Consider the following 16,739-nt stretch of genomic DNA (forward strand, 5'->3'; position numbering starts at 1 on the left):
TGTTATATATGTATGTCTATAATATGAGTGTATATTCTGTTTTTTCTTGCAAATGAATATGTATTTTATACCTTTTCCTATCCTGCATTATTTTTTTCATATAACCTATCTACTGATACTAAGGAGCTTCTCTATTCTTTTTCTTTTCTATTCTTTTTAATGTTAGTAGTTACATATTTTTTTTTAAAGATTTTATTTTTTTGACAGAGATGACAAGTAGGCAGAGAGGCAGGCAGAGAGAGAGAGGAGGAGGAAGCAGGCTCTCCGCTGAGCAGAGAACCTGACGTGGGGCTCGATCCCAGGACCCTGGGATCATGACCTGAGCCGAAGGCAGAGGCTTTAACCCACTGAGCCACCCAGGCGTCCCAGTAGTTACATATTTTTCCATTGAATAGTTATAACATTAGTTGGGCTCTGATGTATTCATCTCATTTATTTAACACATTTATTTTTTACTGTACGCCAGGAATGGTTCTGGGCATTATAGATCAGTGAAGGAAACAGACAAAACTCCCGTGCTCATTGGGCTTACATTTCATTGTTTTTTGTTTTCCAAGCAATGCTACAGACAAGGATATCTTTGTACAAATGTCATTTTTTGCATGTGGAAGTATATGTGTAAATAAATACTTAGAAATGGGGGGTACCTGGGTGGCTCAGTTGGTTAAGTGTCTGCCTTCGGCTCAGTTCATGATCCCAGGGTCCTAGGATCAAGCCCTGCATTGGGCTCCCTGCTTGGCGGGAAGCCTGCTTCTCCCTCTCCTACTCCCCCTGCTTGTGTTCCTCTCTCGCTGTCTCTCTCTCTCTCTCTCTCTTTCCATTAAATAAATAAATAAATAAAATCTTTTTAAAAAACCAAGAAATGGAATTACTAGGTCAAAGTGCACATGCATTTTTAAAAATTAATAGTTTTTTTTAGTACTTTGAGTTCATAGCAAAATTGGAAAGTAATAGGCATTCCCATATACCCCCCTTACTCCTGTTCCAACCAGTTCCCCCATTATTGCTTTAATTTGTTACATTTATTACAATTAGGAATCCAATATTGATACATTATTCTTCTCTAAAGTCTGTACTCTGCATTAGGGTTTACTCTTTGTGTTATGTGTTCAGGGGGTTTTGACAAAAGTAGGATGACACGTATCCATCAGTACAGTATCATACACAGTAGAATTAAAATCCACTGTGCTCCACCTATTCCTTCCTTCTACCCCATAAAGCCCTGGAATCTTCCTTCCACCCTGTGGAAGCCCTTGGAAACCATTGAACTTACTGTTTTCATAATTTTACCTTTTCCAAAATGTCATATAATTGGATCAGACAGTACATAGCCTTTTTAGATTGGCTTTTTTCACTTAGTAGTATGGATTTAAGGTTTCTCCATGTATTTTTATGCTTAACAATACATTTCTTTTTAAAGATGAGTAACATCCTGCTGTCTGGATTTACCACAGTTAACCCATTCACCTTGAAGGACAAGTTTTGGCCCTATGGCTAAAGCCACTATAAACATTCATGTGCAGGTTTTTTGTGGATATAAGTTTTCAGCTAATTGGGTAAATATCAAGGAGCATGATTTCTGAATAGAATGATAAGAGTATGTTTAGTTTTACAAGAAACTGCTAAACTGTCTTCCCAAGTGGCTGTACCACTTTGCAATCCCACCAGCAGTGAATGAGAATTCTTCACATTCTTGTCAACATTTGGTGTTAGTGTTTTGGATTTTGGCCATTTGTATGGATGTGTAGTGGTAGCTCTCTTTTTTTAAATTTGCAATTTCCTAATGACATGATGTTGAGCATCTTTTTATATTCTTATTTATTATCGGTATATCTTTGGTGAAGTATCTGTTCAGATCTCCTATTCTTAAGTGCTTTTATTGATGAGGTTTTTTTACAATTTTTTTTAAAGATTTTATTTATTTGACACAGAGAGATCACAAGTAGGAAGAGAGGCAGGTAGAGAGAGAGGGGAAGCAGGCTCCCTGCTGAGCAGAGAGCCCAATGTGGGGCTCCATCCCAGGACCCTGAGACCATGACCTGAGCTGAAGGCAGAGGCGTAACCCACTGAGCCACCCAGGTGCCCCTATTGATGAGTTTTAAAAGATTTTTGTGTATTTTGGATACCACTTTTTATCAGATATGTTTTGCAGACATTTTTTTCTCACTCTGTGGCTTGTGTTTTATTCTCTTTAGCAGATCAGAAGTTAATTTTCATGACAGCTTACCAATGTTTTATTTCATGGATTGTGCTTTTGGTGTCATCACCAAACACAAGGTCACCGAAGGTTTCAACTGTGTTATCTTCTAGGAGTTTTATAGTTTTTCATTTACATTTAGATCTTTGAGCCTTTTTGAGTTTTTTGTTTGTTTGGTTGGTTGTTTGGTTGGTTTGGTTTTGTTTGGTTTGATTGCAAGAGAACAGGGGTGGAGGTGAGCGAGGTAGGGGAGGGGGAGAAGGGAGGAGGGATCTAAGCAGGCTTCCCATTCTGCACAGAGTCTGAAGAGGGGCTGGATCCCATGACCCTGAGATCATGACCTGAGTGGAAATCAGGAGTCAGATGCTTAACCAGTTGAACCACCCAGGTGCTCTATTGAGTTAACTTTTGAAAAAGTGTTAGGTCTGTGTCTAGATTCTTTATTTTTTTGTTGTTGTTTTGCATGTGTATATCCCCTTGTTTAGCACCATTTGTTGAAAAAACATCCTTTTTCCATTGAATTGCCTTTGCTCCTTTGTCAAAGATCAGTTGACTATTTGTGTGGGTCAGTTTGGGGGCTTTCTGTTCTGTTCTTATCTTTTTATGTGGTTTTTGACTAATAGCAGTCTTGATTAATGTAACCTTATAGTAGGCCTTAGATTATAGAGAAATAATGAACAATTAGAATTTGAAGTTAAAAAGCACAATACTGTTTATATTAGCACCCCTCCCCAACAGACTTAGGTATAAATCTAACAAAATATATGCAAGATATTAGGAGAACTACAAAATTCTGGTCAAAGAAATCAACGAATACCTAAATGTATAGAGAGATGATATTCCATGTACATGGATAGGAAGACTCAGTATTGTAAAGATGTCAGTTTTTCCCAACTTGGTTTATGTATTTAGCATAATCCCAATCAAAATCTTAGTAAGTTATTTTGTAGATATCAACTGATTCTGAAGTCTGTATGGAAAGGTAAAATAACCAGAATAGCTACACGATATTGAAGGAGAATAATGTCAGAAGACTGCTACTACCTGACTTCAAAATTGTACTTACTGCAAAACTATAGTAATCAGGACAGTGTGTTACTTACTATAGAAAGGATAGATAGATCAGTGGAACAAAATAGCTCAACAGGTTGGTTCCAATCCCAGTTCTGCTACTTGCCTGCTATGATGTTTTAGGCAAATCATTTCTGTTTTCTTCATCTATAAATCAGTATAGGGTTTGTATGAAGATTAAATGAGATAATGCATACAAAGCATATAGTGCTTTGCCTGAGATATGGTAAGAGCTTGATACATTTTAGCTATTGTGCATTTTCTTTCTTGTTTAAAAATATTTTTTTTTAAGATTTTATTTATTTCAGGGATGCCTGGGTGGCTCAGTTGGTTGGACGACTGCCTTCAGCTCAGGTCATGATCCTGGAGTCCCGGGATTGAGTCCTGCATCCGGCTCCCAGCTCCACGGGGAGTCTGCTTCTCTCTCTGACCTTCTCCTCGCTCATGCTCTCTCTCACTGTCTCTCTCTCAAATAAATAAATAAAATCTTAAAAAAAAAAGATTTTATTTATTTCAGGGGCGCTTGGGTGGCTCAGTGGGTTAAAGCCTCTGCCTTCGGCTCGGGTCATGATTCCAGGGTCCTGGGATCGAGCCCTACATCGGTCTCTCTGCTCAGCGGGAAGCCTGCTTCCTTCCTCTCTCTCTGCCTCTCTGCCTACTGTGATCTCTGTCTGTCAAATAAATAAATAAATAAAATCTTTTAAAAAAAAAAGATTTTATTTATTTCAGAGAGAGAGTGTGCATAAGCATAAGTGAGGTAAGGGGCAAAACAAACACCTTGCTGAGCAGGGAGCCCCACATGGGGCTTGATTCCGGGACCCTGGGATCATGACCTGAGCCAAAGGCAAAGGCCCAACTAACTGAGCCAGCTAGGTGCCCCACTATTGTACATTTTCTAATTTGATCCTGATAAGATTCATAAGAAAGTGACAGATCAGGTGTTAATCCCATGTTATAGATCAGAAGATAGGAGTTTCAGGGCTACATATATATATATATATATATATATATATATATATATATTTTTTTTTTTTTTTTTTTTTTTTTTTTTTTTTTTTTTTTGATAGAGATCACAAGTAGGCAGAGAGGCAGCAGGTAGAGGGAGAGGGAGAAAGCAGAGAGCCCGATGTGGGGCTCGATCCCTGGACCCTGAGATCATGACCCGAGCCGAAGGCAGAGGCTTTAACCCACTGAGCCACCCAGGTGCCCCAGGGCTACTTATATTTGCCAGAGGTCAAGTGGTTAGATAAATGGCAGAGCCACCACTATAACCTAGTCTAGAATTACTCAATGTTACCTAGTTATTATCAGTATTATCTAGGATAACAGGAAAGATAATATCCTCAGAAGAAGTTTTACAAATATGTGAAAACAAAACTAAAAAATAATAATATAGGCAGCCCTTTAATATACTTTCATCCACAGTGAAAAAAAGAGTTGTTGTTAACCCAACTTTTAATTCCTGATAATAAATTCATCTTGGTCAAGACGCATTATCCTTTTGATACATTGCTAGATTTACTTTGTTAACACTTTGTTTAGGATTTTTTTTTTAAATGTTTAGGATTTTTTTAAAAGATTTTATTTATTTATTTCACAGAGATCACAAGTAGGCAGAGAGGCAGGCAAAGAGAGAGAGAGTGAAGGAAGCAGGCTTCCCGCTGAGCAGAGTGCCCCATGTGGGCCTTGATCCCAGGACCCTGGGATCATGACCTGAGCCGAAGGCAGAGGCTTTAACCCACTGAGCCACCCAGGCGCCCCTTGTTTAGGATTTTTGCAGATATATTCATGAATGGTATTATCCTATGATTTTATTTTCCTTTATCATAATGTTTTTGTCCGGTTTTAGTATCAGAGTTTTTCTGGTATCATGTGTTGAATTGGGGTTACGATTACTTTTTTCCTATTTCCTATTATGATTACTTTTTTCCTATTACTTTTTTCCTATTCTGTGGAAGAGTTTGTATAAGAACAGTATTTTTTACTATTATTATTTTTTAAGATTTTATTTATTTGAGAGAATAAGACAGAGCAGAGAGAGCACAAATGGTGGGGAGTGGTAGAGGGAGAAACACACTCCCTGCTGAGCAGGAGCCCGATGTGGGGCTCAATTCCAGGACCCTGGGATCATAACCTGAGCTGAAGGCAGATTCTTAACCGACTGAGCCACCCAGGTGCCCGGTATTTTTTTCCTTTAATATTTGCTATAATTCGGGGCGCCTGGGTGGCTCAGTGGGTTAAGCCGCTGCCTTTGGCTCAGGTCACTATCCCAGGGTCCTGGGATCGAGCCCCGCGTCTGGCTCTCTGCTCCGCAGGGAGCCTGCTTCCTCCCCCTCTCTCTCTGCCTGCCTCTCTGCCTACTTGTGATCTCTCGCTCTCTCTCTGTCAAATAAATAAAATCTTTAAAAAAAAAAATATTTGCTATAATTCTCCAATGGAACCATCTGGATCTAGAATCTTTATATATGGAAAAAAATATTTTTTATTTTATTTTTAAGTACTAAACATGAAGCTCAAACTCACAACCCCAAGATCGAGAGTCACACGTTCTACTGACTGAACCAGCCAGGTGCCCCTGGGAAATATTTCCAAATGTGGATTTCATTTTTTTCAGCTAGTTACAGGACTTTTCAGATATTTTAAATGTTTCATTCAGGTAATAGTTACTAACTGAATTTATTGTTTGAACTTCATCTAACAAAGCTACAACATCTTGAGCTTTTTTTTTTTTTTTTTAAAGATTTTATTTATTTATTTGACAGATCACAAGTAGCTAGAGAGGCAGGTGGGGGGCAGGGGTGTGTAGGGAGTGGAGCAGGCTCCCCGCTGAGTGGGGAGCCCCGATGCAGGGCTCAATCCCAGGACCTTGAGATCATGACCTGAACTGAAGACAGAGGCTTAACCCACTGAGCTACCCAGGCGCCCTACATTTTGAGCTTTAAATCTTAATGCCAGATGTCACTTTTTTTTTTAACTGTGATAAAGTATACATAGCATTAAATTTACCATCTTAACAATTTTTTAGTGTACATTTCAATGGTATTTAAGTATAGTCACACTGTGTGGGACCAATCTCCAGAACTCTTTTCATCTTGCAGAATTGCAACTCTACCCACTATGCACTAATTCCCCATTCTCCCTTTTCCCCAGCCTCTGGCAACCATCCTTGTATTTTTTCTCTCTTTGGCTACTGTAGGTATTAATAAGTAATATCATACAATGTCCTTTTGTGACGTAACATAACATCTGCAAGTTTCATGTATCTTGTAGAATGTGTCAGAATTTCCTTCCCTTTTTAAGGCTAATGCTCCATTTTATATATATAACACATTTTGTTTATCCATTCACCTGTCAGTGGATACTTAGGTTGCTTCCATCTTTTGGCTGTTGTGAATGATGGTGCTATGAGCAATCGTATGCGGTTATCATCTCAGCACTCTGCTTCAGATTCTTTTGGGTGTGTACCCTGCAGTAGAATTGCTGAATCTCATAGTAATTCTATTTTTAATGTTTTGAGGAACCACAATATTGTTTTCCGTTTTATATTTCTACCAACAGAGGACATTTTATTTTTTATTTTTTTAAAGATTTTATTTATTTATTTGGCAGACAGAGATCACAAGTAGGCTGAGAGGCAGGCAGAGAGAGAGAGAGGAAGGGAAGCAGGCTCCCTGCTGAGCAGAGAACCCGATGCGGGGCTCGATCCCAGGATCCTGGGATCATGACCTGAGCCGAAGGCAGCGGCTTAACCCACTGAGCCACCCAGGCGCCCCCAGAGGACATTTTATATTTTACATACTTTTCTGTGTCAGTAACCTGTATTTCTCTAGTAATTTGTCTATTTCACCAAATTTATTGACAAAATGTTATCATTTTGCTTTCAGTATCTGTAGTATAGCATATTTTTCACTATAATTACATTAATTATTTTTCTCCTCTTTTTTTTTTTTAAAGATCTATTTATTTGAGAGAGGGAGAGAGAGCATGCACTCACGTTGGCGGGGGGTAGGGAGAGGAAGAAAATCGCAAGCAGACTCCCTGCTGAGTATGGAGTCCTACAGAGCAGGATCCCTACCACCCTGAGCTCATGACCTGAGCTGAAATCAAGAGTCAGAGGTTTAACTGACTGAGCCACTCAGGCACCCATCCTCCTCTTATAAAAATCAGTGTTGCCTGGGTTTATCAATTTTATCTTTTCAAATAATTTTCAGAATATCAAATTTGCACTTTGTTGATCTTTCTTACTATATTGATCCTTTTATTATGTCATATTTATTGTATTTTGTTCAGTTCTTATCCTTATTGTATTGTAGTTTAAATTTATGTTGTTGGGGCACCTGGGTGGGCATTCAGTTAAGTTTCAAACTTTTTTTTTTTTTAAGATGTTATTTATTTATTAGAGAGTGTGCAAGGGAGGGAGGAGCAGAGGGAAAAGGATATGCAGACTCCATGCTTAATGCAGAGTCCGACTTGGGGGTCATTCTCACAGCTCTGAGATTGTGACCTGAGCTGAAGTCAAGTGTTACAGACTTGACCGACTGAGCCACCCACAAGTCCCTAAGTGCCAAATCTTGGTTTCCTCCCAGGTAGTGATCTCAGGGTTGTAGGATCAGCCCTGCTTGGGACTCTGCACTCAGCTTGGAGTTGGCTTGAGATTCTAGCTTCCTCTCCCAACGTCCCGCTCCCTGCACACACACTTCCTCTCTAAAATAAGTAAATCTTTTAAAAAATTAAATTTGCATTGTTGGTCTTGCACTCTTTGGGACTGGTTTGTGCTTACTCATGCTCACCTGGGTTTATGTGATTGCTCTCTCTTCTTTCTACCCCTTCTGAAACAACTTTCCAGAGATACCCAATTTTTTGTTTGTTTGTATATCGATTTAAATGAGGAGAGTAATTTGGGGAGAAAAAAATGTTGAGGTATTAGAAATGATGTCACCTTCCAGCACTAGGCTTCAACCATTCTTAGCTGTTCTTAAAATTCTAATATACTCTGATTGACAACATTATCAAATGCAGCTTATAACAACATTACTCTTTTTTTTCCCCCTTTCCCTGGCAGGACCTGTTGGGGCCCAGCCCCTACTCATGGTGCCCAGAAGACCTGGCTATGGCACCATGGGCAAACCCATTAAATTGCTGGCAAACTGTTTTCAAGTTGAAATCCCAAAGATTGATGTCTACCTCTATGAGGTAGATATTAAACCAGACAAGTGTCCTAGGAGAGTGAACAGGTAAGAATCATGAAGTTGCAGAGATTATTTTGCTGTTAGTATTTGTCTTTGCTTTAGTAATTATGCTTTTCTTTCATATTTAGTAACAATGATAATGTCTAACAGTTTTACCAGGAACAGGTGGTGATTTGTTTTGAAATTGATTGTACTTCAGTGGTGTGATATTGGGAAAAATCTACAAATAACCTTGAAATTTTCTCATTATACCATGAGCTCACATGTTTTCTCTGTGATAATAGAGAAGGTTCAGGTCCTTTCTATATGCTCTTGAAAGCAGACTAAGCATCTTTTCTCCATTGCTCTCTGGTAACATATCTGTGCTTTCTTTATTCCTCCTGTCTCCACCCCCAGCTTAGTTATCCCTTTAAGATGATGGGATGGTAGCAGTAGTGGGTAGAGCTAGAGATTGTCACGTTGCATGATTTCTGTTCTGATCCTCAACTCCTCTAACTTTCCTTATGCTTATATAGGAATAAGTATATATGATGTACAAAGATTTATCAATCTGCTTTCAGTAAGCTGCTTCTCTCACCTTCCCCAAATAATGTATGTATGTATGTATGTATGTATATATACATATGGTTGTGGTTTGGGTAGTAAGGGAATATAAAAGGAATTTGTGTTAAGAGTCTTCATTTAAGATAGAGGTGGTTCTTGCCTTTAAGAAATTCATAATTTAGGGGCACCTGCGGGGCTCAGTGGGTTAAACTTCTGCCTTTAGCTCAGGTCAGATCTCAAGGTCCTGGGATAAAGCTCTGCATTGGGCTCTCTGCTAAGTGGGGAGCCTGCTTCCCCCTCTCCCTCTGCCTGCTTGCTGCTCTGCCTACTTGTGATCTCTGTCTATCAAATAAATAAAATCTTTTAAAAAAAAAAAAGAATGAAATTCGTAAATTAGTTAAGACCCATAAGAAATACGAAGTGAATGAGCACTAAGACACTTTGTGAAAACATGTTTAAAAAAGCCCGTCATATGAATGTTATAATTAATGTGGAGTGCAGAATTCTTTCTCAGGTCACCCTCCTACTATAAAATTTCACTCCCTCTGGACTACAAAATGACACCCCAGATTTTAGTATGGCATTCCCTTCTTAGTGTGGCTCTGATCTGTATCTTTTTCTATATTCTGCAGCTCTTACCTGGAATACTTTCTATGCCCTTGTCTATCTGGCAGACTTCCATTATTTTTCAAGACATACTTTTTCTTTTTTTAAAGACTTTATTTATTTGAGAGAGCAAGTGAGCAAGAGAGCCCAAGCGGGGGGGGGGGGCATGGCAGAGGGAGAGGGAGCAGCAGGCTCCCCACTCTGCAAGAAGCCCAATGGGGGGCTCAGTCTCAGGACCTGGGACCATGACTTGTGCCGAAGGCAAACACTTAACTGGCTGAGCCACCCAGGTGCCCCTAAGACATTACCTTTTTAACTCTATAGTCAAAGGTAGTTCATTCTTCTGTGACTCTGTAGTATCTGGTATACACTCCTTTAATAGTATTTTTAGTGTTTTATGAATACTTGTTGCTTCCCTCTTCTCCCAGTATAACATCTTCATGAAAAGGAATACTTTGTACCCCTGATATTAGCTTGATGATTGACACATAATACCCAATAGAGTGAACGAAAGGTTTATAAAAGTAAAATGAAATGAGTATGATAGTAGGGGACAGGAAGGAGAACTGGATATTATAAAGGGCTATGTATGGCCAGATAGAGATTTTCAGTGCCCTACCCTTCTCTCCTGCAGGTCTCTAGGCTGGTCATTTTCTTAGATTCCTTTCTCTCTCAGCTGTCTTTCTGCGAACCATCATCCACTGACAGGGACCTATCTTCATGCTGTGCTCTCAAATTCACTTTTTCTTGTTTCTCAAAATTGGAGTGTTCACTGTGTAAATTTGAAGGATAATCCTGACCCTTTTGGTGTTTTTTCTTGAGATTTTATTCATTTATTTGAGAGAGAAAGAGGAAGAGCAGGAGCACACAAGCAAGGAGGGGAGGGGCAAAAGGAGAGGGAGAAATGGACTCCCTGCAGAGCAGGGAGCCTGACATGGGGTTCCATCCCAGGACCCCGGGATCATGATTTGCGCCGAAGGCAGACACATAACCGACTGAGCCACCCAGGTGCCGCTGACCCTTCTGTTTGATGTTTACATTTTATTTATTTTATTTTTTTAAGATTTTATTTATTTGACAGGTAGAGATCACAAGTAGGCAGAGAGGCAGGCGGTGGGGGGGCTTGTGGGGGCGGCAGGTGTAAAGCAGGCTCCCTGCTGAGCAGAGAGCCGGATGGGGGGCTCCATCCCAGGACCCTGGGATCATGACCTGAGCCAAAGGCAGAGGCTTTAACCCACTGAGCCACCCAGGCACCCCTGATGTTTACATTTTAAAAAGACATTTATTGGGGTGCGTGGGTAGCTCAGTCACTTAAACATCTGACTCTTGATATCAGCTCAGGTCTCAATCTCAAGAGTCATGAATTCCAGCCCCACGTTGGGCTCCATGTGGAACCTACTTAAAAAAAAAAAAAAGGTATTTATTAATCTAAGTAAATCTCTTAATTGATAGAATGTCTAAGGCAGATATTTCTCTTTTTTTGATACTTCTTTTTTTTTTTAAGATTTTATTTACTAAAGAGCACAAGTGAAAGGAGGAACAGAGCGGTAGGGAGAGGAAGAGAAAAATAATCTCAAGCAGACTCTGTGCTAAGCATGGAACAATGATGTGGGGCTTGATCTCATGATCCGAGCTGGAACCAAGAATCAGATGCTTAACTGACTGAGCCACCCAGGCAACCCTAAGACAGATTATTTCTGAACTGAATTCCTTACTACTGCCTTTCCTCCTTGCCCTGCCCAAAAGAATCACCCCTAATTTTAGCAGTATATAGTTAAGAATTGTTGAAGGTTATTTATTCATTTATTTATTTATTTATTTATTTATTTTTAAAGATTTTTATTTATTTATTTGACAGATGGAGATCACAAGTAGGCAGAGAAGCAGGCAGAGAGAGAGGAGGAAGCAGGCTCCCTGCTGAGCAGAGAGCCAGATGCGGGGCTTGATCCCAGGACCCTGGGATCATGACCTGAGCTGAAGGCAGAGGCTTTAACCCACTGAGCCACCCAGGCGCCCCTGTTGCAGGATATTTATTAAGTAGGAGAATTATATGATGAAAATGTTAGGAAAACAAAACTGCTTTAAAGACAAAATGGGTTGGAATTGAGAGAATAACAGGAGATGCAGGCTTAGGGCTTACAGATGTCAGTGGAGGGTGGAGGGTCTTAGTTTTTCAGAGAAGTTCTGAGGGACTAATGCAGTGGCAGTAATATTAAGTAAAAAAGAAAAAAATTATTTATTAGATTTGTTCCTTCTCCTATCTGACTTTTTGTTTTTGATAGGGATAAGGGAGTTATTTGTGTATTATGTAAGTATATATGAAATTGGTGCATCTGGGTGGCTTAGTTGGTAAATCATCTAACTCTTGATCTTAGGGTTGTGAGTTCGAGTCCCATGTTAGGTATGGAGCCTACTTTAAAAAAAAGTTAAATAATATTAAGTTTCACATGTAGATGTTCAACGTATTGGTTAAATTTGAGAGAAAAATATATGTAATGAATTGGTGTGTACATTCTGGTTTTTAATTTATGATCCTATTGACTTCCCTAATTATATTTTGTCTTCAGGTTGCTTTGTGGTGTTACATTGTTTGCCAGTAGGAGTAAAGGATCTGTAATTTAGATGTTTCCCCATGGAAATTTTTTATCTCGTATCTTTGATCTGAGTTTTCATAGGACCTAGAGGATTTCTTTGAGACTCTAAAATGTCATAAATCAACTTTCTACTTTGTTAATAATATTGACTTGATTTTTTTGTCAACATCTGCAAAACTTATTCCCTTTATTCCTTCAAAAGACTAGCTTTTATCTTCACCTGTTGCAGTATGTAACTTGCCAGTTAAAATTGTTGCTGGGCTTTTGAAATTGGTTCAGTTGCTATACTTCAATGGCTGGAGTTTGAAAAGTTAGAAGGAAGGGCTCCTGGGTGGCTCAGTGGGTTAAAGCCTCTGCCTTCGGCTCAGGTCATGATCCCAGGGTCCTGGGATCGAGCCCCATATCGGGCTCTCGGCTCCGCGGAGAGCCTGCTTCCTCCTCTCTCTCCCTGCCTGCCTCTCTTGCCTACTTGTGATCTCTGTCTGTCAAATAAATAAATAAAATCTTTAAAAAAAAAAAAAAAGAAAAGTTAGAAGGAATTAGATAGAACTTGACAATTCCTATTCTGTATTAGTTAAACAATTATAGGTTAAAATGCCCCAGTATTGAAATCAACACGTAGGAGGTTTTTCTTGTCCATATGCCACATGTTCAAATATTTGGCACCACGGCATTAATCATTATAGTAGACTGATGGGTTTTAGCCAAACAAGTTTCCACTTTAGTCAGAGGAGTTTTCTTGGACAAAATACCCAGGAAATGCTTGTGAATCATTTTTTGAGTCAGCTTCTCTACTTCCGATTTTCTGTCTTGCTTGTTGTCCTTTCCTCACCCCTTTAGGGTATGTGTATGTAATGCTTTTTGGCCAATAAGATTTTGATTGAAAATGATCATTTGGTAAGAGAGCATGTTTGTTAAGCAGATTTTAAGTGTTTCTAGTTTTTTTTAACAAGTAAATGATCATGGGGTACCTGGATGGCTCAGTTATTAAGCATCTGCCTTCAGTTCAGGTCATGATCCCAGGGTCCTGGAATCAAGCCCCATAGCAGGCTCCCTGCTAGGCGGGAAGCCTGCTTTCCCTCTCCCACTCCTCCTGCTTGTGTTCCTACTCTTGGTGTCTCCCTCTCTGTCAAATAAATTAATTAAATCTTAAAAAAACAAAAACCAAGTGGATGATCTTTATAACTAAAAACCAAATATTTTTAGAACTATTATGACCTAGAGTATAAATTCTATAACTTGAGTTTTTATGCTGGTTTGTCCAACTGCTAAATATGTATGCGGGTAAGCCTCAAATAGGTTGTTAGATACTTATTCAGAATCATTAGGTAGTAACATAGATACATAGGGAAAATTATATAAAACATTATTTTATGACTGCAAGATCTATTTTAAACATGAATAGATTTGAAGGAATCTTGAAATAGTATTAGATTCTGTTTGAATTTTTTTGGTTCAGTTTTCTTTTATAAATGAAACATTAATTGTACTGTTATTTTTACTATTAGTGTTGTATTGTGATTTGTGATAGAGTGCCAAATATTTGTACATATTGCATACAGTTGTCATGCAATACTGACGATTGAATTTTTGAAGGAAAAAATCTATATTGAATCCATTTTGGCTTTTAAATGGAAATCTCAGATCAGAGTGTTGGAAACAACTCCCTTTCTGCTGTTATTAGGAATGTCATTGGCACAGTGTTGTAAATAGGTAATTTGCCAAGAGAGGGACATACTTTTTTAAAACAACTTCATTTATACAGAATTCACATACTATATTATTCACTTGTGTAAAGTGTACAATTCAGTGGTTTTTAGTGTGTTCAAAGAGATAGCATACAACCATCACCACAATAAAAGTTTAGAACATTTCATCCTCTGAAAAAGAAACCCCATTATGGGCTTCTAGGTGGGTCAGACTGTTAAGCAGCTGCCTTTGGCTCAGGTAATGATCTCAGGGTTCTGGGATCAAGCCTCATGGTGGGCTCTCTGCTCAGCGGGGAGCCTCCTTCTCCATCTCCCTCTGCCCCTCCCCCTCCTCATATGTTTGCTCTCTCTCTCTCTCTCTGTCTTTCAAATGAATAAATAAAATCTTTAAAAAGAAAAAAGAAAGAAACCCCATTACTCCTTAGTAGTCACTCACCATTGTCTTCCCCAATAACCCCTGGCAACCACTAATATACTTTGTCTCTGTAGATTTTTTTTAATGTATTTTTTTCATTTTTTTAAAAGATTTTATTTTATTTATTTGTCAGACAGATCACAAGTAGGCAGAGAGGCAGGCAAAGAGAGAGGAGGAAGCAGGCTCCCCGCTGAGCAGAGAGACCGATGCGGGCTCAATCCCAGGACCCTGGGATCATGACCTGAGCTGAAGGCTGAGGCTTTAACCCACTGAGCCACCCAGGCACCCCTGTCTCTATAGATTTACCTTTTCTGGGCATTTCATATAAATGGAATCATATAATATGTGGCCATTTGTGTGAATGACCTCTTTCACTTCACATGTTTTTAAGGTTCATCCATGTTGTAGCATGTATCAGTACTTCCTTTTTATTACTGAATATTATTCTGTTGTATAGATATTTTGTTTATTGATTCATCAGTTGATGGACATGTGAGTCGTTTGCATTTGGGGCTGTAATGAATAATGCTGTGAACATTTGTGTATAAGGTCTTGTGTGGACACATGTTTTCATTTCTTTTGGGTGTATTGCTAAGACTGGAATGATTTGGTAACTCTGTTTAACCTTTTGAGGAACTGCCTGACTCTCTTCCCAATTGGCTGCATTATTTTACATTCCAACTAACAGTGTGTGATGATCCAAGCCTCTCCACATCCTTACTACCATTTGTTGCCTATTTTTTTTATCATAGCCTTCCTTGGAGTTTTAGGTAGCATTTCATTGTTATTTTGATTTGTATTTTCCTGATGGTTGATGTTGGGCATGTTTTCATGTACTCATTGGCCATTTGTATGTATTTGGAGAAATGTCTGTTCAGGTCCTTTGCCCATTTTTAAGTTGGATAATTTGTCTTTTTGCTATTTTGAGTCTTGGGAATTCTTCATTAGGTATATTTAAAAGTCCCTTATCAGATGTAATGATGTGCATCAATGTTCTTCCTTTCTGCCTGTTGGCCTTTCACTTTCTTGATGGTGTCTTTTAAAACACATTTTTTATTTTGATTAAGAAGTTAATTTTTTCTTTTGCCAGTTGTCCTTTTGGTATCATACCTATAGAGGAGCATAATTCTGATTAAAATGCTATAAAGAACATAACCCAGAAAACACTGCTGGTGAAAATTGAACAGTGTAGTTTTGAGTATTTAGCGATCTTAGGGAAACTGTACCATGCAGTATATGTCAGTTAATAAGCAAGTTTTATTTTCCTTGTTAGTTAATGACTTGGAAGGTAGGAAAGCTAACAGATGGTGATTATTTCAGACTTCAAAAATTCTTGTAAGTAGCATCTAAATAAATTACTCAGTAATAATTAGTCTTCTAGCTAATATTTCTACAATATATTTGAAGTTGAAAGATACTTTTATAAATAAATATATTCCTAAACATCAGGGACTAATAGGTAGAGTTTATTCCTAACATCTATCCATTTGTGTGGATTTAAATTATAGTAACAGCTATGTAGTATTGTTAGGCATGTAGCATGATTTGCTTATTTTTAGTCTGCTCCACTTTTTTCTTAAGTTGAATTAAATCAATTTAAACTAGCTGTCTGGATTTACCACATGAGTGTACCAAGGTAGAGTACTCTTTGGTACTGGATTTAAAGAGTATATGGATCCTGACTGGAATTAAAGTTTAAATTCTGCAGTAACTTTTGAAACTTAAAAATCGTTTTAGGATCCTCCCTATGTTTTCATTCACATTTAACTTTTTGTGCCCTTTTTTTGTATCAGGTATAGTGCTAGGTTCTGGAGATAACAAGGTAAATAAGATGTGATCCCTGTTAGAGATTTCATAATCTGTATGTAGTGACAAGTTCTGTGAGATATGCACTATGTGCTGTGATGAAAGAGCAGAGATTCCTGCTTTTAATTTGGAAGATGGGGTATATGATGTGGTATCTGAACTAAATAGTAGAACAAACGAAAGAAAAATCTGTATAGAGTGGACATAACAAAACCATGACATGTTTATGTAAAAGAAATAGGCCAGTATGAATAGAGTACCTTGAGTCTGAAAATTTAACCAGGGGTAAGTTATGAAGGGTTTTTTTGTTTTGTTTTGTTTTTTTGTTTTTTGGTTTTTTTTTTTTTTTAGATCTGTTTATTTATTTGAGAGCAAGAGACAGTAGGGGTGGGGAGGAGAGAAAGGGAGAGAGAGAATCTCAAGCAGATTCTCTGCTGAGCATCGAGCTGGACACGGGGCTGGATCTCAACCTTGAGAGCATGACCTGAGCCCAAATCAAGAGTTGGACACTCAACCACCTTAGCCACCCAGGCACCCCAGTGAAGGGTCTCAAATCCATGTTAAGGCTTGTGAATTCAGAAACAGTGGAGAGCCATTGGAGGCTTTGAA

General features: G+C 38.6%; 1 protein-coding gene across 2 annotated transcripts in view; it reads left to right on the plus strand.

Annotated features, from left to right (window-relative positions):
• LOC111142870 (protein argonaute-3) overlaps positions 1-16,739 on the plus strand; it is a 145,738-nt gene that overhangs the window by 19,725 nt on the left and 109,274 nt on the right. For both annotated transcript variants that reach the window (XM_022496241.1, XM_022496240.1), the window contains exon 2: positions 8,331-8,502. In XM_022496241.1, coding sequence (XP_022351949.1) covers positions 8,331-8,502 — 172 coding nt within the window. The remainder of the gene's footprint in view (positions 1-8,330; positions 8,503-16,739) is intronic.

The sequence above is a fragment of the Enhydra lutris genome, unplaced genomic scaffold (genome assembly GCF_002288905.1).
Source record: "Enhydra lutris kenyoni isolate GAN:26980312 unplaced genomic scaffold, ASM228890v2 scaffoldscaffold9, whole genome shotgun sequence".
In the NCBI taxonomy this organism is placed as follows: Eukaryota; Metazoa; Chordata; class Mammalia; order Carnivora; family Mustelidae; genus Enhydra; species Enhydra lutris.